Here is a 27,324-nt window from a genome sequence, read left to right as displayed (position 1 = left end):
AGGACCAAATCCCTGCTGGAATGGCCTTGTGGATGTTCTGGGGATAAGTGACCTCCTTTGTTGGGCCAGAGAGTGAATCCTCAAAGACTTTAGGGTAGCCCTGGAGTCCTTGAAGCTGTGCATGCGAAGAGAGGCCTGGCCCGTCGAAGGGAAGGTCCTGCAGGGTGTGTTGGACCTTGGGAGGGATGCCAGATACTTGCAGCCACGCGTTCCTCCTCATTACTGTGCCTGTGGCGATTGTCTGGGCTGCTGAGTCCGCAGTGTCCAATGTTGTCTGCAGCGCCATCCATGCCACTGTCCTGCTTTCCTCTAAATGGCTCCATACTCCTGCCTTGAATCTTGGGGGAGACGGTCCTTAAACTTATCCATGGGCGTCCAGGTAGTGTAGGATCACCTCTTGACTGGTGATGGGGAGCTGTAGACCCCCCCCCCCCCCGCAGCAGGGTCTCTCCCCAGCAGGTCTAGCTTTTTGGGCTCCTTAGACTTGGGCATGGGCCCTGGGGACCCTGCCTCTTTCTGTCCCACAGCCTGCACCAACAAAGAGCCCAGGGAAGCATGCATAAAGAGGTCTTCATGCTTCATGTGGGGAACAAAATAATGCCTCTCCACCCCTTTTTGTGTTGGGGAAATAGAGGCGGGGGTCTGTCACAAGGTCTTGGACACCTTATCCACCTTTTTGTTAAGTGACAGTGCCACCCTGCCCAGGGCGGCTACTGTGAGGATGTCCATTATCAGGTTGGACTCCTCTTAGACCTCCCCTGCCTGGACTCCCAGGTTGGCTGCCAACCTCCTGAGCAGATCTTGATGTGCCCTGGCATCCATTGACAGGAGCGGTGGGGCAAGACCCTGGGGGACCTTATTTGGTGAGGAAGACAACTCCCTGACCCCCAGCTGCTCCCACCACCAATTCTGCCCCCTTCAATGGGGGGAGGGGAGTAGTTTCACTGCCGCCTTGAAGTGGGGGCCCTATGGAGAGGAGTTGCCGAAGGAACACTCTCCTGGTGAGACACCAACCTCGACCCCAAAGGAGGTTGGCCCACTGTGTCCAGAATGGCCACCAAGGCTGCGGCTGCCGAGTTTAGCTATCTGATGGACTTCGGTGCCAGGGCCTGTGACTAGAACGAGAGCGGTGCCGAGATCTGGATCTATACAATGACCTGCCCGAGCACACTGACTCCGCTTCTGAATCTGAGGAATAGTCCAACGCTGACCACAGCAGGGGCAAGGACCTATGCTCTCTTTGGTGCTAGACCATAACTGGGGGTTTCTCCCCCACCTACCGGGCCCGGTGCTGGCGGGGGCATCATCTGTGTTGGGGAAGGAAGCAGCAGTTCTGGAGGCAATAAGGTGCGGCTGAAGCTCCAGACTTGGGGGGGACTCATATGCCGCCGGTGCTGGAGGAACCTGTGGTGGTGGCATCCTTGGTGCCATTGAAGAGTGCACTGGTGTCGGTCCCCTTGCAAGACCCGGTGCCAGTACCGAAACCAGTGCCGGCTCAGGCGGTGTTGGGCCCACCTGCATGGCCAGCACATCCTGCGGTACCTCAGGCCATGCCAGGGTCGGAGCCCGGGGCACAGACGGTACCAAGGTCTCTGCAGGTGGGCAGGTTAACTCAATGAGCTCTTTCACCACATCAAATGTCTCTGCAGTCGATGGTTGGCAAAGGACTTCAGTTATCACCTCTGGCACCGGACTCCATCCGTGAAGGACTACACCTTCTCCTTGGTGGTACTGGGACCTCCCGGTGCGCCTTCAATGTCAAGTGCTCCTCCTTAGGGCACACCTTATGGCCATGCCTTTCCAGAGAACTACCCCTGAGGTTGGTCTCTCTCCTCGGTGCCAGGGACTGCAACTGGTGCCTTGAGGACTTCGAAGAGGTGGCCGTCTGTCTCTGGTGCTGGTGGCTGCAAGTGGACTCCATGAGGATAAGTGTGTCTCACGCTTTGTCCTCGGCTTGAAACTCTTGCAAATGCTGCAATTGTCTGTGCAATGGGCATCTCCCAGACACTTTAAGCGAGAGTCATGTGGGTCGCCGCAGAGCATAGGGCTTCAAGCACTTCACACATGACTTGAACCCCTACGGTCCCAGCATCCCCTCCCCAGGTGGTGACAGGCTAAAAGGGAGAAACTCCCTTATCCCAATGACTATTTACAAAGCTGACTACTATCACTCAAAAAGTAACGTGCTACGGGTAAGGACTACCAGTGTAGTCAGCGCTCCAGCTACCGTTACGGGTGGTAAGAAGGAACTGAGGGGGTGGAGGGCCAGCCGGGGTATATATGAGCCAATATAGCAGCGCCATTCCTGGGGGCTCCCTGGCTGGCCCAACAGATACTGCTAAAGGAAAAGGCTCCAGGATCCGTGCACAGGGCACACGCAGACCTAATTGGAATGGACATGAGCAAGCACTTGAACACCACTTCGGCGCTTTTCAAAAATTTATCCTTGTTCAATTTTGTCTTCTTGAGCTGATCAGACAGAGTAAATCTATTTAAGAAACCAGACAAAATTTTAGAAAAGTAGTGAGTAAATACCATTGCCAGGAGCTCAGATGACTATAACACCCTCTTCGACTGTGAGATGTTTGGAGCAGGGGCTGCACTTTCCCCAGTACTATGGACTCAACCTACCTGTATAGCCTTTAGGTGTAATTGCAGTACAAATGTTGTGCTGTCATTTACATCAGTGGTTCCCAACCTTTTTTATGCCAAGGACTGGCAAACCCATTCACAATTTTTTGGCTGACCAGTATTTTATTTGAATATTAATTATGCAAATGTTACCTGTCTGCCTAGCCCTAACCCAGCCCCTTGCTCCCTAGTGCCTAACACCCGTTGACCCCCACCCCTGTGCACCCCATGTCCTTTAACCTCTGACCCCTACAGCCCATGCCAACACCCTCTTGACCCCGTGATCCCACTACGCTCACACAACACCCCTTTGCCCCCCCACCCCCCACACTCCCTAGAGTGAGGCTGCCTCCCTAGGAAGCGTGGCTGTTACGAGTGGCCATGGGCAGTGTGTGCACTCCCTTCTCCTTTGTGCCCCTTTTCTCTCCCCAAGTGCATCAGAGGGAGGAGGGAGATTCTTTCTGCCTCCCCCATCTCCCGCCTCCTGCCACTGCCTCAGCCACCACGCTGCCAGAGCTGAGCTGCCGTGAACAGCTGGCTTAAGCTCTGTAGGAAGCCACCCTGGCCCAACAGCCAGTTGTCCGCAGACTGACACTGGTCTGCAGGCAAGCAGTTGGGAACCACTGATTTATGTTACTCACCAAGCCTCTGTCTTGCCCCCTCCCCACTTGTTCCAGCCCCTTCCGTCACTCACTTTCCTGCCCCATCCCTCACTTATTAGGTTGGGGTGTGGGAAGTGGGTGAGGATTCTGGCTGGTGGTGGGGCCCGGGACAAGGCAAACCTGTTTGAGAAACACTGCTCTAGCTGATTTTTTCCCCACAGATTAAGTCTAAATGCATCTTGCCTCCCAGCCCTTTGCCTTTCTGGTTCTGATTACCTCACGCCTTCCCTTACCCCTAGCCTTTGATCCAGGCACCTCCCTTGTCCCACACTGAATCTTCATACTACTGCATCAGCCATAACTCTGCACAGAAAAGAAAGCTGGCATTTAGAAATCTCCAAACCTGTTCAAGTCCTCACATTTCTAGTACTTAGTGCTGCAGCTTGCCATGTGATGTCCACCACCACTTTTCTTCTGGCTTATCCAACCTGCAGCTACTAAGGTGATATTCCCTGCCTATTCTTCTAACTCCATTCTTAACTGCCTTTTTCCTTTGTCTCCCTATATTCTACTGAATCAAATTCAGGCTTCATCATCATCACTGCCAGGGCCCCCTCCCTCATACACTTAATTTCTCCAATGTTCTTGGCCAAAAAAGAAAATTCTCACAAAGTGTCAATCCTCAGTGGTTATGCAAAACACTGTTTTACAAAGGCTCATTTTATCTACTTCATAAGCTCTAAGAGTTGAACCTGCACTGCTGGGATGCTAAATTTTGTGCGTCTGAGTTTAGACCTCACAGATAATTCCATCTGGCATCTCCTGACAGGGGGAATACACACTGGTTGGAAAGCCACATTCAGAATAGTTATCAATGATCACAGTGAAGCTGGAAGAACAGATTGAGTGGGAACCTACAGGGATCTGTCCTGAGTCTAGTTCTAATTCAGTATCAAATTATTTTGATAATGGCATAGACTTAAAAGCCTGCGGATGACACCAAGCTGAAGGGAGTTGCAAACACTTTGGAGGACAGGATTAGAATTCAAAATGATCTTAAACTAGAAAAATTGTCTAAAAATTGATATGATGTAATTCAGTAAGGACGAATGCAAAGTACTACACTTAGGAAGGAACAATCAATTACAGGCGTCCCCTAAGTTGCAACACAATCAGTTCTGGGGAAGTGCCGCAAGTCGAGGGCATTGTAACTCGAACCTGCATTTACAATAGGCGCCATGCGCCATCGTAAATGCGGGACGAGGACGTAAGTTGGGGTTTTTGGGCCCTATCCACACTTACAAAAATGGTTGTCAGTGGGGAGGGGGTGCGCAACTCGGGCTGTTGTAAGGCAGGGGTTTCCTGTACACAAACAGAAAAATGGGAAATGACTTCCTAGAAAAGAGCACTGCAAAAAGTATGCAAAGGGGGGTTAGAATGGCTCATACAATAAATGTGTCAATGTAATATTGCTGGGGGGAAGAAAGCTTTTAAATCAGCTTGCTGTGTGTACCAGCTTCCACCACAAAGGCAGCAGTGTGGGGCAGCAGGAACTACTCAGAAGCCAGCTCCCCACATACCTAAGAACGTTAACCGATGAATTCAGGTTAATCAGTTTAACCATTTACCCCATTACTTGAATTAGGGATGTGAAAGTGTGTATGTAAAAGATTCTTATGAACAGGAGTCTGATAAATTGTTCTCCTTATCTCCTAAGGACTGGACAAGTAGTAATGATCTTAAATTGCAGGAAGGTAGATTTATGTTACAATTGAGTTTTTCCTAGTGTCTATGGATAGTTAAAAGCACTGAAACAAATGACCATCGTTGGAGGTTTTGAAGAACAGGTTAGACAAACAACTCTCAGCGAAGGCCTAGAACAGTGACACTTATCAGCTGCAGTTGGTTAATAAAATAGTAAAGGCATCCTGATTGGTTAGTAACTTAAGTTTGCTAAATAATTAAATTGGTGTTTTAATATTATATGCTGTAAACAGCTGCAGGAGACTCATTAAAGAGGCAATGAACTTTGTCTACAACTAAATGTTGCCTCAATGCAGGGGACTGGACTAGATGACTTATCAAGGTTCCTTCTGATCCTATTTCTGAGTGATTCTAAATATGCAGCATCAAAAAAATAGCAGGCTTTTAGTTGCAAGGAAAACATCTTAACATGCAAGTAATAGTTTTGGAGGTAGGGCAAAGTGTTCTAGATTGAAGTAGGATTAGAGAACGCAACCCCCATGAATGAATACAGTTGAACCTCTCAGGTCTGGCAACAACTGTGATCCAGCAGGACCATGGGGCTACGTATACACTACACGTTTTGCAGCAGAAAATATGCTGAGGGGCTCATTAGCATAAGCCATGATCTCATTAGCATATTTTCTGCCATTTCTTTTTGTGCAAAAAGAAGTAGTGTAGCCGCTTCCGTTTTGTGCAAGATCCTTATGCTTCTCCCGGGGTTTTTGTACAAAACAGAAATGACTACACTGCTTCTTTTTGCGCAAAAAGAAACTGCAGAAAATATGCTAATGAGATCTCAACTTATGCTAATGAGTCCCTTATTAGCATATTTTCTGCTGCAAAAACGTGTAGTGTAGACAAAGCCTGGATGTTGCTGGACCAGAAAACCCCAGCGGTGGAGGAGCTGGCAGATGGGAGTGCAGCTGGGTGCAGGACTGAGGTGCAGACGGATTGGCAGCTGGGAGTCCAGCTGGGGCTGAGAGCAAAGCCCAGTGCCAGCATTCAGGAGGGGAGCCCAGCTAGGTGGCTGGCAGCCCCCAGGAGAGCTTGGCTGCATTGCCCTTGGTCGGGCAAACTCCCTCATTCGGAACTGATCAGATCCTGAGGGTGCCAGACCACGAGTTCCAACTGTAGTTGCAAGACCAAACCTTTGAATAAGCCTGCTGGATGAGTGGACAGAAGGTAAGTAGGTGCGTGGAGGGGCTGGTTTAGTACTTCAGATTGGTGGTGGAGAAGGAGCATGCACTCAGATGATATGGTCTAGCTATCTATAAGTGGTCTGTTCACAACTTTTTGGAAATCAGTCTGGATTGCAGAAGATGAACCAGTAGAGAACTGTGGAAATTAACTATTGCATCATATTAGTTTCAAATGTTTTAGACAGTCTTTGAGTGGGCTGTTTGGTAGCACACTGAAAAGGAATAATGAAGATACAAATCATTGCAAGAGAATGGCTTTAAATAAAGGAGCAAATTCACTAAAAAGCACAATTTGGGGAAGATTAGAAACCTGCATGCACCTTTTAAGACCAGGAGAGTCTATGTGAAGTTAAGTTGTATTAATGGCTCATTAGCTCCCTAACATTGAGACATGAAAGCTAGGAGATTTGACCAAAACTGCAAATGACGATATACTTAAAACGTAAGATAAAGAATAGTCTTAAGAAGGAGGCATCAGTGTCCACCATGATCTGGAGTAGAATGTGAACTGAGAATTTCTAGCAATAGAGTCTAAAAGGTTTGAGAATGAAAATGTTGGCATTCTAAATTCTGGTGGAGAATTGGGGTGATAAAAATGACCTGCACCCGAACACATTTTCTGTTTTAGTACCAATAGAAATGAGAAGATTGGAATCAAATTCATAGGTGGTTTCAAGATGTAGAGCAATATTGCAATAAGAGACCCACAGTCAAAGCTGGCCAGCCTCAGCTGACTGGGGTTCACAGTGCTATGAAATTGCAGTGTAGATGTTCAGGTTTGGACTGAAGCCTAGGCTTTGAGACCCCTCGCTCTGAGTCTCACAACCCAGGCCCCAAGTCCTAGACCAAAAACCTATACTGCAATTTTATATTCCTATGGCTGTCTCTAAACTACATCCCTTTTCTTGAAAGAGGGATGTAAATTAGACACTTTGAAATTGCAAATAAAGCTGGGATTTAAGTTTCCTGCACTTCATTTGCATAATAGCAGCCGTGGTTTTTTTGAAACGGCTTTTCAAAAGAAAAACAGCCGTTTTATAGAGGGGGATCGATTGAAAAAGGGTTTTATTTTCGATCGATCCCTGTCTAAGTGGCAGTTTTTCTTTCAAAAAGCTGTTTAGAAAAAAAACGTGGCCTCCATTATGCAAATGAAGCATGGGAAATTTAAATCCCGGCTTCATTTGCAATTTTGAAGTGTCTAATTTAAATCCCTCTTTCGAGAAAAGGGATGTAATTAACAGCCTATGAGCCCAAGTCAGCTGATTCATGTTCTGAGGCACAGTACTGAAAGTTAACGCCACACAGGTATTAACCCAAGATGTACAACTTCACTAGAAGCTGCACCAGCTCAGGCCATACCTTCTCATTCGTCCCCATTTTTCCCCGATAGAAGGACAGACACTTCTGGAAGCCACTTCAGTTCCAGTCTTTCCTCAGGCATTGTGTGGGAAAGGGGGAAAGTTCTGCTGTTTGGTGCATAATATGCATTCTGTGTTTGTAGGATAACAACAAATTGACATCTTACTTATGCCCGACTAAACATATTACCAATGGAATTCTTTTCAACGGCAAGTTAATTTTTCTCCCATGTTCTCATTTCAGAATCATACTCCAGTACAGCACACATATGATCTGCCTGAACTCTACAGAACAGAAGATTATTTTCCTATGAACTACATAGGTACAAAGTATAAAAGCCACTAGTATCTTACAAGCAGCTTTTTAGGGAAACGTTGACATTTTTTCATGTGATTTGTTGTGATTCATATTTTGTCCTAATAAAAACTTGAGAATTATACTACAAGCTAAATGTATAACAGTGATGGGAAAAGGGTGGCCTATAAGGTTTATTGTATATGCAGGTATCACACTCATTTTAATGAGATCCTAATCCTCTGAAACAGTGTGCCTGGGGAAGAAATGTAAATGTAGTTCAATATAGATTTGTTCATAGTGGTTTGAAATATGGAGCTGTTTTATGCTATCACTGAAAAATATATAAAAACTAATTTTGTTTACATACTCAAAGATTGTAAGGTTGCAGATTGCTGTATGTTAAAATGTTATTTTCCTCTCATATGTGATATGTTACATTATAAATATTAACCATATAGTCTTTAGATGATATTTCATATCAGTAGCCTCCACTGCTTTGAAAATTCATGGCTGAGTAACTGAAAAATACAATCAGCTTCAAAGGCTTTTGTGTAATGTAATCAGAATGGTGTAAATAAATTTCTGCCAAGCTGCTATGGACCCTCTGATGTGAAGTTTTATAATGAAGCTCCTACACAGCCCGGGCCAAAACTTGCTGTCTTCTCAGTTTTTTTCCATTGTCCCCAACCCAAGTCTAGTGAAACAAAAGCAGCAGTTGGCTGGGAAGAGTGTTTGTGACTGGTGTTTGCTACAATAAGTGGTCAGAAATGTAGGATAGCCAATTCCGTAGAAAGTCTCACTTGCAGAAATGGGGGAGAACAGGGAATGTATCATATCACATTTGTCATTTCTGATCATTTGCAAGTTATGTGTCTGTAAAATGCGGTACTGTATGCGTGAAGAATGTGAAATACAGCAATCTGGCTACAGCAGCTTTATCAGCTCTAGTATCTGAACACATTTGTGAAATACTAAAGATGGCAGGTACAATACAAGTCGTATGTAAATATAGACTTAGAATATAAGTGAGGCTACCTGTATCTGAACAATCATCAACACTAGTGTTTTGGGTGGGAGTATGGATTTAAGTCACCTCATTATCCTGTTGGTTAGTGGAACTAGTGATGAGATGTTACAGTACTGCAGGCCATATCCAAAAGGACTCTGTATCATGCAAAGTTGATGATCCTGTAAGCCTGTTGTAGAAGGCGTACAAAACAGTAGAGTGCCTGTCAACTGATTAAAAAAAATTAATCACAATGAATCATGCTATTAAATAGAATACAATTTAAATATCTTTGTTTTTTACATTGTGAAACACAGGTTAGACAACTTTGGTCTGGGACTCTCTAGTCTGGCAACATGCACCAGAGAGCCCCAGACACAGAGATTGCCAATGGCTGGGAAATCAGCCAGTTTGGCTGCTGGCAGCCCGAGAGGTCTGGCAACTGGGGGCCTGAGTGGGACCAGTGGCCTGGTCTGGCAAACTCCTGGTCCCCAGAGTGCTGGACCAGGGAGGACCAACCTGAAATTGAGTTGTAACACAAAATACATGTACAGTGCTCACTTTAATTTTAAGTATTTGCACTGTAAAAAAAAAAAGTATTTTTTAATTCAATTCATACAATAATACAATCTCTACCATGGAAGATGAATTTACAAGTGCAGAGTTATGTACAAAAAACCTGCATTCAAAAATGAAACACTGTGTAAAGCTTTAGAGCCAAGGTGTCCAACACTCTAGCCTAGGGGTGGCCAACCTGTTACAGACAAAGAGCCAAAATAGTGGTGGATACAGCACAAAGAGCCAAGTGAAAAAAAGTTTTTGAGAAAAAAAAAAAGTTTGTCCTTTTAAGAGCAGAGTAGCCATTGCTCTTTTAAGGCGGCCATTTTGAAGTCTGCACAGGACACAGCAACTCTAGCCATGTCTCTTTCAGAGGGGGGATGTCGGCTCTTCGCAGAACCCTTGCTTTTGCAATTGGAGCACCAGTTGGGAAACACTGGCCTAGCATAAAGTTGTTGACCAAAAAAAAAAAAAAAACAAACAAACCCACCACCCCACCGTGCTGCCCCTTTACAAGCCGCAGGTGCAGGAGCTGCAATTTTTTCTTTGAAGAGCAGCACTAAGTGGACTTATAGGCTCTAAAGCCATGATGTCCAACCTGTTCTGAAGCAGTAGCCACTAGACTACTGCTCTAGCCACGTGTGGCTAGTTTAACTCATGAGGTTAATCGACTATTCAGTTAGCTGATATTTAACATCCCTATGTACTTTCATGATAACAGAGTACAAGTACTCTAGTGCTTTAACAGTGCGATTAATTTTGAGTTCATCACATGAGCTGTGGTTAATCAGCTACTCTAATTTGTAATTAATGAGACTGATGTTTAGATAAAAATCGTCAAAAGCCATGTATATTATACCCCAAAACCCATCTCTACTGGGGTTTTAAAATTGAGATTTCAGCTTTGTCTAAATCTGATCTAATAATTCTTTGAAATATTAGCATTATAAAATGCATACTGTAGCCCTCTGACATGTTGACTACTGAAACATCGATTGGTTAAGATATAAAACATCTGGACCCAAAAAAAATAATAAAAATCCAAGGTACCCTAAACATATTGTCTATTAAATCTGATTACAAAAAAGTGTTTAATGTGGTTGCTGTAAGAGGATGTTCAAATATCTATCCTCTGCTTTGAAATTAAAAGGGTCAAACAATTTAATTCATAATTAGCTATGACAATTAGTGTCTAATAATACTCTTTAAGTCCCAACATTCACAATATACAAAATTGTGTTCCAAATATCAATCATAGCTATATTTACTGCTGTAATGGAAAAAGCCTTGAAAGAAGATATCTGATCGCTGGAGTTTGGCCTATTTTACAGGCTATGGCAGGTAATACGTTTTACAGAGAGAAGACAGGAGTGCAAGTTTTCACATGCATTTTTCCCCTTTTCATTTTAGTACACATTTGTTAGCAAGATAATGTTGGTAGGTCACAAAAGACCTCTTTTCTGGAGATGGCCTGTCACTCAGCATAAGGGCTTTTCTATATGGGAACTTAATGCGCAGAACAACTAGTGTGTGCATTTAAAGTGTAATAAATATTCTGTACTAACTCCCTGTGTGGACAGACATACTTAATCCACAAATCATACAAAGGCTCTCTGAGTGGAAATAAATGCCTGTCCCCAGACGGAGTTAGTATAGACTAGTTATTGTACTTTAAAATAACACCCTAGTTTATTCTGCACTAATTTCCTATATAGACATGCCCTACATCTCAATATTTCTCACCTACTCAACCTATATTGACTGCACCTTTATGTAGTTCCCCATCAAGTAATGATTTAATTAAGGCTGTTCTAGTTCTCTTTTCATCAGGCCAAATTCTTGTCTCCAACTCTCCAAAGACATGCTTTCTACTAATTTAATAGGGATTTAGTCCTCCTACTTTAGGATTTAGTCCTCCTACTTTAAAAGGAAACATTCAGTTTACCAAACATCAGTTAGTAGTTTCAAGTACAGCATATGCCTTTAAGTTTGCTGTGATATTTAAAAAGAAAATAACTCTCCTAGCACATTTTGTAACAAAGATTCTACCCCTGCTGTATGCTAGGGATGTGAAGGACTAGTCGACTAGTCACTCCCCCCACTTCCCTCCCCCCCCCCCCCCGATTGCTGCCTCTATCAGATAGAGGAAGTGGGGGGGGGGGCGGAAGTGGAGGAGAAAGGAAGGGGTACATCAAAGAGGCAGCACCGCTTAAAGCCAGGGGCCAGACCCCGGACTCCACATGGCGCTGACGCTTTGAAATGCCACGTGCAGCCCAGGGCCAGCTGGGGTGTCCCCCAGGTTACACACGACGTTTCAAATTGGCAGTGCAGTGTGGAGCCCAGGATCAGCTGGAGACAACCCTGCTGACCCCAGGCACCACGCAGCGCTGCCAATTTGAAACTCTGTGAGGAGCCCACTTCAAAGGCAGAGGTGCCCTATCAACTACTTAACATCCTTACTGTGTGCAAGACCTATATGAACTTGGAAAACAGTCACAATGTATTCTGCCCAGTTAGCATTCAAACAAGAGAGATCTGTCTCTGGTTGGGTTTTACAAGTAAACTACAGTAGGCAAAATATTTAAAATAACTTTCCAGCAACTCCTATAATGTGCTGAACTACGAACAGTGAGGCTCTAAAATACTTCCAAGCCCAAAGTTCAACTGTTTCTGCAATTGCAAGTTATAGATCTGCTTCAGCCACGAGTAAGAATGCTATCCTACTATATACACCATCAGTAAGTCAACACTTTTTGCAACATGAAAAAGCAAATACTGGGGTGAATGGGTGGATGTAACGATACACCACACTGCTATTATGCATACTATAGCAATTCTTCTCCGAATATTAATCTAGGACAAATAAAATCTTAAATCTGTGAATATGTACCTTATAACCTCACTGGTTTATGATTAAGCCAAAAGTCACAATGAACGTGAGCATTAAATCTTGTGTAATCTTTCAGTACTATTAACAGCCTGTTAAAACTGCAGTGCATATACTTCTGAAACAGCACATATAAACTGTTGGGTTTGCACTTGAGCGATACTTAAAGGGTTAATACACAACACAAAGGAATAAATGTACCAAGACTGGCAAATGTATAATGAATGGCAAACCTTAAAAGTCTAGCCCAGTAGCTCACACTTCTCTTCTGGAAAGAACAGTTCAGTTACAGCCAACAAACTTTCATCCAAACCAAACTTCAGGGAGAGGGAGTTAAAAACTAACTTTGTATCGCACCTCTTCAATTCATTTTTAATGTAAGCTCAATATAGATCAGTGTCCTAAAAACTGACATTAAACATACATGAACACAAGTATTAAAACAGGGCCATACAAAACGCTAATGTCCCCAAATTACTGGCTTTTATTTCATTACTAAATTATTCATCTGCACAAAGGACAAGTAATGGTCAAAAGTAAACTTAAGAGTTGTACCTGCTCTTACTAGATTCCGAGTTATGCAGCCTTCTATCACACATCCTCTGTCTACAGTCAGTAGTAGCAGGCTACATCAGCACAGACATTTCTTAAATTGAAGGGAATTTAAGAATTCATCAGCACAGGGAATTGTTTTAAGGGAAAAAGCTTAGCCCATAAGTATCAAAACTAACAATGCTTAGTGGCTCTTTGGAGGAGTGTCTTAGTGATCCTTCTGAAGCCCTCTTGTGGGATAAAACTACATCATAGCTTCTAGACAGATTGAGGTATATACTGAGCTTATGTCTACACTACCACAGAGAGTTGACCTAAGGTATGCAACTCCAGCTGCATGATTAACATAGCTGGAGTTGATGTATCTTAGGTCCAGTTAAAACAGCCCGGGGGGGGGGGGGGGGGGGTGTCGTCGATGGAGAAACTCTCCCATTGACTTACCCTACTCTTCTTGTCAGGCATAGAGTACAGGGGTCAACTGAAGAGTGATCTGCAGTCAACTTGGCAGGTCTTCACTAGACCTGTTAAGTTGACCGCCGGTGGATCAATCTCAGAGCTTCAATCTTCGCTTTAGCGTAGATGTAGCCTAAATAGTCGTTTCTCTCTTTCTTCCTGGGATCCTAGTAGGCAGAGTTCACTTTAAGCCTCACAACATGGCTGCGCTGCAAGCAAAGCTGTCATGTCAGTAACTTTCTTCCACATTGTGACAGCATTTACTTTTTTAAAAAATGTCATCTGATAACTCAAAAAAATTAACTTAAGTCAATACTGAATACTTCTTTATTGGTCCTTTTCCCTCTGCCTCCAGATTTCCCAAAGCTGAGTAAAACCTTGTAAAGAAAAAACAAATCTTGAGATCAGCTTCAGCTAACTGTCTTCTAATGTCTTAAGAGTAGGCTTCAGGTTTCCCCCCTCTTCTCAGACCAAACACAATTTTATTACAGATCATTGGAATGACAGTGATTAAGAGGTAAGTATCATATGTCTCTCTGCTAAAACAACCATTACTATTCATTTTCAAAAGTCAAGTGATATAATTTTGAATAAAGGCATTTAAAGCTCTACAAAAAGTTAGCTATACTACACAGAGCTTCCTGCAAATGTAACAGTTCTAAATATTTCACATTTGTTGTCAGACTTGGATGGCTAGAAATGGCAACTCAGATGAGGAGGCTGCCTCAGGCCTTCAAGCCATATTAGCTATACATTTTTATTTAAATGGATATCAGCTTAGAATTACACATTAAAGATGAATCAGTTAAAGAGACTGCATCACTAAATGTGTCAAACACATTCAGAAGATACCCAAATCTTGTTTGGAAAAAGTTTATACTACAAGTTTTTACATTTATTCCTGGGGAATGGCACTAATACAACAGAAACTGTTTACAATCAACTGAAAAGAATATGAAACTCAGAAGAGGCTCTCAACCTGTTTAAAACAAACCATCCAGTTCACTAATTATCTTTAAAAATATCTATCCTGCTGAAGCTGGTAGGAACAAACATACCTGGAGACCCTTGTGCACAGTGTCCTTTGGAAGGGAAAGAGAAAATAAGAAAACTTATACCATCCCATTGTCCAATCAAGAGTCTTTCTTTGAAACAAGTCATCACTTCTGCTTCTATTGATCAACCCATCATCCATGTAAAAAACACTCTGAAAAGTTAAAAGGATGTCTGTACTGCATTAAAAATACAGGTGACTCAGAGTTGTGGCGCTTGGGCTTAAGTGCAGACATGGGCACAAGGTCCCAGAGCCAGGCTCCAGCCCAGCTGTCTACACTGCCATTTTATAGCCCTGCAAGTCTGTCAGTTGACCTTGTGTTAACACCATATGTTTTATAAAAGTGAAGAAGACAGCTAAGTAGTCAGTGACACCAAAATTAGGAAAGGGGTATAATACATTTTCAATACACAGACAGTATCAATACTTTCAGCTTAGGCTTGTGTGTCTCACTTGTTCATCACATCACTGCTTTTCTACATCTATTCATTTACTATGTAGATATATGCACGTTTCTGCCCAAGATGCTTTAAAACTTTAGATCCAAATTCAGAATGATTATTTAAAAATATTTCCTTTATGTACACTCCTGTGAAAAGCTTCCACATAGAAAAACTGGATAAGTTAAGCTATTTTTAAAGTAGTGATGACTTGTTTCCTAGGCACATCTCACAATATCGTAACCAACTTTCATCTATCTATCTATCAATCAATCAATCAATCAATCACTGGTTGCAGATGTCTGCCAATATATCCTGATTATGCCCTTCTTGCTAACAGCATACTGGACAACAAAATCCTAAAAAGCAATAAGAAATTAAAAAACACATTGTATTGTATGCACTTTCAGCAAATCAAGCTTTAATTTGCCCATATGTGAACAAGTCTTGCTCTGAGCACACTGAACTTTTCTTCAAGGAAAGATCACATGAATGAAATCCCAGGACAAAAGGAAAATCCTTGTTAGTTATTGCCACTGTACTGAAAGACAGGTTTGAACTCCTTCATTCAAAATGACTAAGATTAACTGTGCTGTTTGTATATGGGATTTATGCTGTTTCTTAAAAACTAAACAACAGCTGCATTTTTCCAAGAGTTTCATATGACAGAAAAGTCTGTTTTAAGTAGTCAGCACCTTCACCACTACCCCCCACCCTTCCAAAAATATACCTGATGCCTCAGAAAAAGGCACAAAAGATTCTAGATAGAAAAGATTCTTCCAGTAAGCTTGAACTTCAACTTAATCGATGACTAAAGATAAGGAATGAAAAACCATGAATGCGGTGGTGTCTTAGATTCTGCAGCTTTTGTAACTAGTGAAGCAATTCAAGTCTATTTCTATGCTATTGTTCCTAGCAATAAGTAACAGAGGAAGGTGAAAGCAATAAACTCACTGGTTAAGTTGATCTTAAATAGAAAATGTTTTAAATTTTCCCATAAGCAAATCAAATCAGTATATCTGGAACGACAGCACCACAACAAAAATTCCCAGAGCTTCTTTCTATAGGGGTCTATGTAACAAAGCACAATTTAACAAACAATGATATGGCACTATCAATAAAGCAAATGTTTACATTAAGCACAATACAGCAATTTATTTAGATGCTTAAATGAAGAATACAAAGGGAAATAAAGATCACAAAATTATACATACTACAACAGTGTGTCATATATTAGATGGTATAAATGAATACAACACCTTGTTGGTGTTAACTAAAGATAAAACTAAATATCCAAAATGCAGCATTTTTATTTCTGTATGCTGCTTCAACACAATACACTTTTATACATATCTAAAAGGTGTCAAAATTAGTAGCTGCAAACTTGTTTCTTGCATGTGATTTTTTTTCTTTTTAGCTTAAAAGATTTCAGAAAATGACTCTGAAATACGTTTGTCATCAGTTGTAATGTCAAGGATATTCAGAACAAGAAAATTCTATAATACAATAGAGTCCAGATATAATTTTATGTTGCTGGCCTCAGTTTTGAGATTGTACAAGGTTATGTGCAAAAACTAAGTCTGTCAAAATTCATACTATAGCAGTTTCAAGCTTTTGCTAGGTAAACTAGATACAGCATTTATTACACAGCAGGGCAACACTAAAAAAGAGAAACAAATCTATGATGGGTACACAAGAACAATTTCATAAGCTTCACTTGAATAGGTCTAAAAGACTGTACAAATATACATTTCAACTATTCAGAATGATACATGAAAAAAATCAATTTCCCCATAGTCTACTATACACATTGAACTGGTAGCTCTTGTTGGCCCTATACTACCATGTGAAAAAGGGTAATGTTTAAAAAGACATACATCTGAACATATCCAAGAGTGAAATAAATGTTGAAAATGCAGATAAAGTAAACCTCTGGTTTTCTTTGTGTGCATTCGGGAGCCACCAGCTTATCTGTTTCACATTAAGTTACTGTGCTCATCACAGCAGGTATTCTCAAGCAAAATTAGCCAACAGCATACTTAGGAATAACCACTGGAATAATAGTGGCTACATCAACCACTAGCCAGATGACCTAGCACTCAAAAGGCAGTACCAGTTAGAATGAAGCTTAGCAGTCATATTGAAATAAAAGTATTTAGACAGTTATAGATTGGAGCATATTTACTGATGTGTTTGAATTGAGCAGTTTATGCTTGCTGGCTACTCAACTCTACACCAGTTAAGTTGCTATGCATTGGTTCTGCTACACCATCAGTCACATTGTCAAACTGATCTCCATCTTCGCTGTCAATTGTGCTATTCTGCCATTCCATCTGCTGATTTGACAAGCTCTCCTCAATTTCTGATGCATTTTTCCATTGTGACTGGTCCTTAGACCAAAATTCTTCTACTTTTCCATAGGAACTATTCTTCCATTTTGATTGCTCTTCATCACTTTCAGATGCAACCCTTTTTATTTCTGCAGCTGGTTTACTACTACTAGCATCTTCGCTCTGGGATGATTCATCTGTCCAAGCTTCTGGTTTCACCTCTGATGTATTGTCTTCGAAGTCAGAAACTCGCTGAGAGCCAGATCCACTTTCAGAGTGTGAAGCTCCATCTTTCCATTCAATGGCATCATCTTGATCACCTTCACTATCTGAGGCATCATCTACCAGTTTAATTGGTTCGTTGACAGAGTGAATTGCTTCATATTTTGAGCCTTCCTCCTGTTTTTGGTCTGATTTCTCCAGAGACTGTATGGTATTTTCATCAGCAGTCTCCTTGGATATGCTGTCTTCTGGATTTTCTATTATGCTATCTATAGAGATTTTACGACCAACATCTGAAATTGATTGACCAAACAGACTATTGCTTTCATTAGATTCCTCTTCTATATTTTCGTAACTGTCCGAAGAACTTTCATCATCTTTTTCTAGGTTTATTTTTTTATCAACAGTTTTACTAGCATTGACTCTGGAATTCTTTTCATCATGATTTTCAAACAGCCATTCAGCATCAAAATCCATTTCATGTTTAACTTTGTTTAATTCTTTCATGTTAAAACCAAGCAGCACACCGGGCTTGTACTTTTCACAATCTCTAACACATTTCTTTCTTTTGTTGCTAAAATGTGAAGCAATATCCGATTTCCATAGCCATAAACTAGCAGCCAGCTTTTCAATTTCTCTTCTACTGGGATATGGTTGCTTATTGAAATATTTTGTAAGAAATGTTTTTCTGGCTTCGTAAGAATCATCTTCATGACCTTTAGGGTCTAGCGCTAAAATTACAGGTTCTTCAGGCTTCTCTTCAAAGGCAGATGGCGAGTCATCATCATCCATTTTTCTTTTCTTCATCAGAGAGAATTCCATGTGTTCGTAAGTACGTTTCACAGGTGCCACAGCTGGAGACTGATTAAGCCGAGATGGAGCATTAACTTTGTCTTGACCATTTTGGGTCTTCCCAACCCCTCTGCAGTGAACAAGGTGTAGCGTTATAGTTGAAGCAGTCATATTACTGGTATATACACCAAGACAATGAATGCATTTATATGTTAGCTTTTTCTCCACTGGATGAACTGTTTGAATAACCTGATGCCTCTCCCTTAAGTGATGTGCGAGTGCATCAGAGATGGGTCCTTTTAGGATTGAAAAGCAAAGAGGACAGAGTGTTTTACCCACATCCTTTTTGTAGGGAACTGCTGCTTGAGGAGAACTTTTCACAGGTATATCTGCCTTCTCCTGGGTTTTCGGCTGTGGTTTTGGAGGAACAGGAGGAGTATTCTGAGCATGATAAGCTACAGATTCAGCAGGGGCATCTCTCAGATTGTAGGTGGTTACAAGTAGATGTATATTAGTGTGACTACCCTGCTGCAAAGTCAAATCAAAGGTTAAAGTGGAATCTGTTTTAGGTCCCATTTCTTCATCAACATGAACCATTCGCATATGAGCAGCCATCTTCTCAACATCATTGAAAGTTGAACGGCAGTATGGACAAGACAGTCCATGGATTAACATATGATTAAGCAACGTATCAGTGGGTAGATAGCGATTACAGTATAAACATTTGCTAGTGAAATTGTGTATTTTCATTATATAGTTAGCTACTGCAGGCACCTTTTCAGCCTTGTGCTCCTTTTCAAAGTGAACACTGTACACGTTTTCGGGAAACAGCTCATTACAGATTGTACATATTTTCCACTTTTGTGTTGATGAAGTATTGACAGCAGAAGGACCTGTAGCAGCCACAGGAGGCTTTGAGCCAGATTGACCTAATATTCGTGATGCTGCCTGAGACTGAGATAATGATGTTTGTTTCAACTGGGCTGATGAAAGAGAAGATGAATTGGGAGACTGAAGAGAATACCTTGCTGGAGCTTGTGATCTCTGCTCCCCTCCAAGACTATAAGGCCTTCCATTTCCACTTGGTGAAAACTGTTTCATTGTTTGAGACTGTTGTGGAATAGAAACTGGTGTATTACCACTTAAGTTTAGCCTTCCCCCCGGCTGTCCAACATAACTTGGTGGTACTGATTTGACTCCATAATTGTTCTGTTGTAGGTGAACATTTGACATCATATTCACTCCTGCAGAATTTAATGTAGGCTTTGGTATAGTGAGTCGATTCATCATCTGCTGTGATGGAAGAGACCGGACATTTCCAGGGGAAAGGGGGCCCATCCTTTGAGGAAGTCCCATAGGCTTTTTATCCTGTGGTTTTGGAGCTATTAGCATCAAAGGTTTGGATCTTGGAACCACTACATTAGTGTGCCCTATCATTGCTGTAACCTGATATCCTATACGTTCATGGTCTTCAATAACATGCTGTACTAAAGCTTCATATGACTTCGGCATAAAAAGGCATCGTTTGCAGTGAATACTACCCTCCTCTCGGGTACTGGAACTTAAGGGAACTGCACCATTGAGCGACTTTTCACCTGCCTTTGCTACATAAGGTGCAGCAACATGCTGAAAATGTTCCCTGTAAATGTGCTTTCTAACTATTTCATATAGAGGATCTCGGTAAGTGCACTTCTTACAGTAATAAACAGCTTGTTCTACACTGTCAGCCTGCTTAGGTTTAAGGCTATCATGTTTGTTTTTATCTTTAAAAGTGCTGATGCCTCCACTTGGTGTATTGGCATTTGGAGCATGAAATATTTTAATGTGCGTTTCCAAAGTCTTTTTGTCCGCATTGAAAGTACAGTAGGGACAATTAAGAAGAATCCTATTTTCAAAGTCTTCACTATGAACATTCCGGAAGTGACTTTTATAGGCTGAAAAGAACTTCGACGAAAATGGACATGCACTGCAGCAAAAGGGTTTTGTCCGATAGTCCTTAAAACAAAGAACAAAACAAAAACTAGATATCAAAACCAGGGTTTTTTTAACAAGACATTTTGCATAAGCAACACGGATATCATGGAATTTCAGCTTGTCTCAGAGACCATCACAATGGGCAAGACCAGCTTCAACTCTGTCATTAATTCGGAATTCACATTTTTTGGCCTGTAAATCAGGTAATTAGAAGTTTAATTACCAGATTGCACATGTAAAATGAAAGGTGCCAATTTAGAGGTCACTTTGAAAACACAGCCCAGTGTCTCATGTTTATAGTTAATTCTTAAAAATATCAATCTTTCTTAGTAAGGGAATGGAAACAATGCTGTCAGGTTGCAAGCAACCGTTTACCAACATCTTTTTCCAGAAGATGTGGACATGGCTATTAGAATGGCAATGATCTATTTGTTGATAAACTCACAGAATGAGGCTTTCAGGCCAAAAAAAATCACTTCAGATCAAAGTGTTTCACAAAATGATATCTTTAGAAATTCCAGTGTGCTTTAATTCAGTCATTAGCAACAATTAACAATTTTCTTTTAATAATGTACTTAAACTTTCTAAAGTGGTGTAGTATTTTGAAATATATACTTTTTAACTGCCTCTTCCAATGTTATGGCCACACAAGCCTAGTGCCTCTCTTTGTGTTATATATCTTACTCACTTTTGAGACTGGAGCAGAAATGAACAGGTTAGCTCCACAGTCCTGTTGCTTCCAGAAAGATTAAAGCAACATTATTCAGGGCACAAGTAAAACAATGTAACATAGGAAGTAGGGTTGAGCATACAAATTATGATGGAGAAGTTATTTTACAAATTTGGCATGAAGCAGCAGGAATACTCATGAAAGAGAAATCAAACCCCAAATGGCTTTTTTTAATTGTAATGTTTAATTTAGATATATAATCATCCTATCAATAATACTTGGGAAGTGGAGCTTCAAGCAACCAACTCTTTTCTACTGACCAAAGTAAAGTTTTAAATTATTCAAAACTCACTATGGATCAGGAAAAAAGGGGTTTGAAACATTCTGCTTTTTACATAATATCATGTAGATCTTTCATAGTACTTTTCAGAGTCCCCCTGCTTCCCCTAAATTGTAGCAGCTTTGAAAGGGTTGCAGATGCAGTGTCAACTGTTACAATTCAAACTGAAATTAAACTATTCACGCCTATCTTTTAAGTCAGTCTGGCATTTCAAAATAATTTAACATTAAATAACTATGAAATTTAAGGAACAAATTATTCCGTCTGTGTACAAGAGAGTAGGTGACCCATGTGTATTTCTGGCCACCTTCTGAAGCCTTTGATATTGGCTATTGCTGGAAACAGGCCCCAGAATTAAGAGTTGTTTGCTTTGATATAACAGATCGTGTTGAATGTATTAGAAACAGGGAGAACATACTAATGCTGTCAGGGGCATAGCAATAAAGGAACTTTGGTTTTACAAATACCTGGCCAATGAGCCATCAAATAAATTTTGATGGTGAGCAATACCTGATATTCACGCCACCTGACTTCATAAGTAGAATTTTTACCATGTCCCCGTTTCACTGCTTATTTTATTCAACTAAAAGTGGAGGCTATCATAGAATCAAAAGTGAAGGGCTTCGTTAAATTTGTTTAGTCAGTAGAAATAGAAGTCACTGTCAGTTACATCCTTTCCTTCCATTTCTCCTAGTTCAGATCAAACCTCCTTAGCTTCAAGTCAATTCAGAAACATCTAAAAAACAATAAATGAGATTTCCAATAACACTGCCACTCTGTTCAGCAGCGTTTAACTACATGTGCCCACATTGAACAGCCTCTGACACAGATGGGTTATCACTGAGTCCTCAGAGATGCAGCAGACAGCTGAAAGCTATGGCTGTGCAGAGAGCAGCAATTGAATTAATTCTGCTTAATATTTTCTGAATTCATCAAGAAAACAGATGGTGGAACTGAATTAGGAGAGGTAAAGCAAATCTTTTAGTAATAGTAGGTACAAATAGTTATATTTTTAACTGGAGGGATGGTGAGCTTGTGTGGAGCTGGAAAAACAGGATGGCAACTTTTTTTTTTTAACTCAAGTTTGTCATAAACTGCAAAAATAAACAGGTACTTAAGTTTCTGAACAGTGCAATTTCTAATTCAAATAACTACTTGGCTCAGCATCTGTTTATCCCAATTGAGCTTAGGATTGTTCCTTGTATAACAAAAGCACTATTCTAATAATCTTTTAAGTAAAATACTACAAAAACCATCATTTGTGCCATACACCATTTGAAAGTTACTGCCTTTAGGATCTGTCTGAGTGAGATTATGTGGAGCCATTACTAACCTGATTTTTTGTAAGCGATGGATCCCACAATCCTACATCTTCCCATGTAGTGTTTTTCAAATAAAAGTCATTAGGTTCAAACTGTTTAAAATCCTGGAAAAGGGCGGATGGGAAGACAGAGAAACATCAAAAACAAAAACTGACTTACCTATTAATTACTTATGAAGATACCCGTACACCCCTCTGTCCACCAAACACTAACTACAAATAGTACAAGAGATCATTAACCCAAGTAGGGATGTAATAGTATAGTTGATTAACCGATAAGCAAAAGCTTATCGGTTAATGCTATAGACTACACACATTTCCCTCCTCCTTTGCCAGTTAATTTTTTAGCAGGCTGGCCAGCAGCCCAGCTTAGTTCTGGCTCACACTGGGTCTGGGATCTACTCCTGCTGTGGCTCTGCATTTAAAGTGTATTAGGAGCCATGCGGGCAGGCAGCCTGGCTCAGTTCTGGCTCCCACCAGGTCCAGGAGCTTACCCTCCCTCCCCCAACAGGGGCTGCTGCCACTCAACACTCATTGTAGTGGCAGGGGGGGGCTCCTCGCAAGTGTTTTTCAGAAGTGTTCACCTGATGGTTCCCACTTAGTTGAACACTGAATATTCAACATTTTAAAGAAATCAGGTGTTTCAATATGGGCATAAGCTTCAATTTTTTAAAAATTCTAGCATGGGGACTTAAGAGAAGTTTTTAAAAGCACCTTAAAACCCATTTTTGAAAGAACCTAAGATACTCTGAAGCCCAAATTCTGACAAAGTCAACTCAGGCCCCTCAAAGCCTAAATCACTTTTAAAATGAAAATGTTACCCTGAAGTACATTATTCAACCCACACTTATTCACAGCAATTTATCCCAAACAAAAAGACACACACTCATTTTCTTTGGAAATGAACTAGAACAATGACACAAAGAAGAGGAGCTAGTTTAGAACAAGAACAAAGCAAAGACGACTATAATCCAGGGGTGGCTATAATCTAAATGTGGCCCCAGTTTGCCTGGATCTGGCTCTGAAGCTTGGGGCTCCTGCACAGCATCAGGGAGCAGTGTTGGTGCTCCAACCCTACACCCTCCCACACACTCCCCAGCTTCCCACTGTGTGTGGGAACCACAAGCCTCGTAGGCTGGATTCAGGCAAGCCTGGGGCTAGATCCGACCCATGGGCCCTGCTTGGTGGGGAGAGGAAGTGGCTCTGCACACCGCTGCTCTCCCCCTCCCCCCAAAGCTGGGAAAACAGCAGCACAGCAAAGCACTGCCTGGAAGCTTTTCCCATGGCACTTCAATTGGCCATACCAGCGGCCAATAGGAGCAGTGGGGTGGAGAGAGGGCACAGGGCAGTGCCTGGAAGTGGCAAGGGACATGGAGCCATGAATCCCCAGGGAGCTGAGCCAGGTAAGTGCTCCTGCATCCCACTCCTGCACACTACCACCCTCCCAGACTCAGCAATCTGCAACCCAATTCTGCATCTTTCCTTCCCATACCCCAAGCCTGCTTCCCAGCAGACCCCTCCCACACACCAAACCCCTCATTTTTGGCTCTACCCCAGACCCTTGCCCCCCCCCCCAGGCTGTGATGTGTGAAGTATCTTCTTGCTTCTCATTTGAGGGCCACATCAATGAGGTGTTTTTTTTCTTCTCACTTTTGTGCGCCACTGACTGATTTTTCTGTGGGTCAGCAGCCCCAGACCCCCCAAAAAAGGTTTCCCACACCTGCTATAATCCATGGGGTGCTAAAGAGCTGCAAAGGAATGGAAAGAGGATTGTACATGGTACTGATTTGAAGAAAAGAGGGTATCTTAAAGTTTGTCAGTAACACTAATAGCAGAATATGTCTTGGGGCTTTGTCTACCCTACAGAGTTTTTAGTGACAAAGCTCTGTCAAGCCAGGCACTGTAAATTTGTTGCCACTTTCCGTGACAAAATACTTCCAATCTTATACGACAATGAGTCGTTTGCACTTTTGTCTTTTGGAGAGACAAATAAAAGTTTTATCATTTTATTGGCAGTGTAGACAAAGCAGTCTTGTAACATGGTAACCTATTGTCCTGCACTGAAATACATGTACAAATCTCAGTTCATCTCTTGGCCTCCAGCGTAGCAGGCTCCTAGGCCATGTCTAGGCTAGAATTTAAAGGAGTCATTTTACTACAACAGACAGCATCTGCTAACCTTATTTAAAAGTCTAGCAAAGACAAAGCACACCCACTGTCTTCAATACATGTCAAACCAGTCAAGTTAAAACCTAACAATGCACCTTGTTTTTAAAAGATGTTGATAAGCACTCAAGCTTATGTTATACCTTTAAATCCAATACTAGATAAGGCTTAAAAGTAGGGATGTAAAATCTCATTTAATTGGTTAAATGTGAAGTTTAACCAGTTAACCAATAGCAGGGGAGAGAAGGGGCATGTTCCGGCTGGGCTGCAGTGCCCACTGGCCCCTGTTGGGCTGGAGCAGCCCCCTGCCTGCATGCCTCCCCCCCCAGCCCACCGCAAACAGAGGCAGCCCCCAACACCTAAAACAGCCCCCATCTGTGGTGGGCCCAAGGGGCTGGAGCAGCCCGCTGCCCACAGCGGGAGAGAAGCAGCTCTAGCCCCACTGGTTAACCAGAACCATTTAGGGTAATGCTTACTGGTTAATCTTTCACATCCTTACATAAAAGCTGCTAACCTTAGTAACCTTTCAAGAATGACTCTTCTACATGGTATGCATTCTAACAGAATCTGGTGGTAAAATGAAAGGGTAAAACTGAAGATCCTTAAAGGTTTATCAGAGAAATATAAGGATCCCTCCCCATCTGATGTCGTGGTAGCTAACACAACATTTTTTATTAAATCTCAGTAAGAAATATTACATTCGCTGAAGATTGATTCAAAGTGCCTCAATTCTAACCAGAAAGCTGCATCAGATACTTACTTCTATGTGTTCTTTACAGTATTCCAAACCAATGTCACTAAGTATTTTTTTCACAGTTTTCCGGGCTTTTCTTAAACTGCCAAGGTTGTTGACAGGAAGTTGGAACATAGTTTCTATTGAAAAAGAAAGTAATAAGGGGAAAAGAAATTTAAGTCAAAATATGTTTTGTCTCATCAAGCGCTGCACTTTTAATTCTCAGTAATATATTCTCACTTCACCCACATCATGGAACATAAAGAGCTGTCACCATTTCTTAAGAAAGACAAGTACATTTTCTGTCTGGTTTGTTCTGAAAATGAAGTGGGCTGTGAAAACTAAATGTTGTCAAACTTTAAAGTGAACACTCAACAGAAGAGTTGATGCAATGACTACTGAAAAAAAAACGTCTACTCAAGCAGCACCTGGGGACAACTTTAAAAATGTATTTCCATTTAGATCATTTACCTACTGTGTCAAAGCTCTTACAAATACAATACATTATTTTGTGAATATGGATTCTAGCTCATCTGGAAGGTGATAAATCAGGGCTTGAAGGAATTTTGTTTTTTTGAGATACTTCTCTTAAATCAATCTATAGCAGTTTTCTTACATTTACATCCAACAGCAAGGAAGTGAACTGGTTACACGTTCAATGATATTTTTCACACCAATGTCTCCTCTAATCTTTTCTATCAATGTGCAGAATAAATTTTATATGCCATGAAGCATGTGTGAATGTGCACCAACAGTAGAAACAAAACCTAGGTGTGGGTACTCTGCTAATCAGCTTGGTGGCATTTGAATCTTTCTTGAGCGACACCACACAAGCTCACAGTTTACAGGGAAGACTGGCGCGTGCGCACACACACTAAGGGCATGTCTACACTGGGGAGTTATTTCAAAACTACAAGGTGGTCATCCACACTACGAAGCCTGTTTTTTCAAAATAATGGGCTTATTTCAAAATAACTCCTGCTTGTGAAGAGGAATAAGCTTATTTTGAAATAACCTGGTAGTGTAGACATAGCCTAAGCTTTTAGACCCCTCTGTTTTCACAGAGAAGTTTCAAGTGTAGAATATTGAAATGGGACTCTGAAAAGAGTTCTCTGTTCAAGAACACATTGGGGATCACTGCTACTCCATTTTCCATATTTCTGAATTTGATTTGAGTGGTTTACAAGCAACTAAAGAGGTCAATAAAGATTGTAATCAGCACGTATGTTTACCTATTAAGATGACTTTACTTAGCCAGAGCCCATTTCAGGATTCTAGGTTTTTCTTTCAACAACTAAGAAGTCACCAAAACACCCAGAATTGTCTGAACAATATCAATTTTTGCTCTTATAAATAATCCCATTATAGGATCAGAATCTATCCCATCTCAACTTGGCTTCTGAAGTTCAGATACACCTGTAGATATAGTTTTAATGAGGGATGTGAAATCCTGTGTAATTGGCTAACGAATTGAACAGAAAATTTACTTCATGCTTAATGGTTAACCAGTTAAGGGGGGGGCGGGTCACTCCACCCCAGCTGGAGTGGTCCCTTCACCTCACTGTGGTCATGCTGGAGCAGCCCCACCTGCAACGCACCTGGGCATGCCGCAGACAAAGGGCTACTCTGGATGGCTGGAGCAGCCCCTACCCACAGTGGTCAGGGAGCTGCTCCAGCCCCAACCAGTTAATCGAACCAGTAAGTATCACCCATTAAGGGTGATGCTTACCAGTTCATTGGTTAACCTTTTACATCCCTAGTTTAAACGCTTACTAATCTTTACATGCTATCCCTGGAATCCGAAATGATTAATAAGACATCTACAAAAATACTATTTTGGTATGTGAAAATACATAAAAATAGGTCCTCTTTTAATTCTATCATAAAATCAGTACCAATTTCTATTAATTTATAACAAGACTTACAGTGGCATTTCCTAAACTACAAATGGCTATGGACTGTGATAACAGAACTATTGCTAGATATCTGACA

General features: G+C 41.5%; 2 protein-coding genes across 12 annotated transcripts in view; one reads left to right on the top strand and one right to left on the bottom strand.

Annotated features, from left to right (window-relative positions):
• BCAS4 (breast carcinoma amplified sequence 4) overlaps positions 1 to 8,430 on the top strand; it is a 99,537-nt gene extending 91,107 nt beyond the window's left edge. For all 3 annotated transcript variants that reach the window (XR_012896521.1, XM_075901200.1, XM_075901199.1), the window contains one exon: positions 7,781 to 8,430. Coding sequence is in view for 1 of the 3 variants with exons in the window: in XM_075901199.1 (XP_075757314.1) it covers positions 7,781 to 7,882 (102 nt within the window). In the remaining 2 variants the exon portion in view is untranslated. The remainder of the gene's footprint in view (positions 1 to 7,780) is intronic.
• Positions 8,431 to 15,924: 7,494 nt separating this feature from the next.
• Positions 15,925 to 27,324, bottom strand: part of ADNP (activity dependent neuroprotector homeobox) — a 65,365-nt gene continuing 53,965 nt past the window's right edge. For all 9 annotated transcript variants that reach the window (XM_075901194.1, XM_075901195.1, XM_075901196.1 and 6 more), the window contains 3 exons: positions 25,360 to 25,472; positions 22,446 to 22,538; positions 15,925 to 20,123 (listed from right to left, as the gene is read on the bottom strand). In XM_075901194.1, coding sequence (XP_075757309.1) covers positions 16,992 to 20,123; positions 22,446 to 22,538; positions 25,360 to 25,472 — 3,338 coding nt within the window. In that variant the 3' untranslated portion in view covers positions 15,925 to 16,991. The remainder of the gene's footprint in view (positions 20,124 to 22,445; positions 22,539 to 25,359; positions 25,473 to 27,324) is intronic.

This window comes from Pelodiscus sinensis, chromosome 18 (assembly GCF_049634645.1).
Source record: "Pelodiscus sinensis isolate JC-2024 chromosome 18, ASM4963464v1, whole genome shotgun sequence".
Taxonomy (NCBI): domain Eukaryota; kingdom Metazoa; phylum Chordata; order Testudines; family Trionychidae; genus Pelodiscus; species Pelodiscus sinensis.
This window is presented reverse-complemented; position numbering and strand designations above follow the sequence as displayed.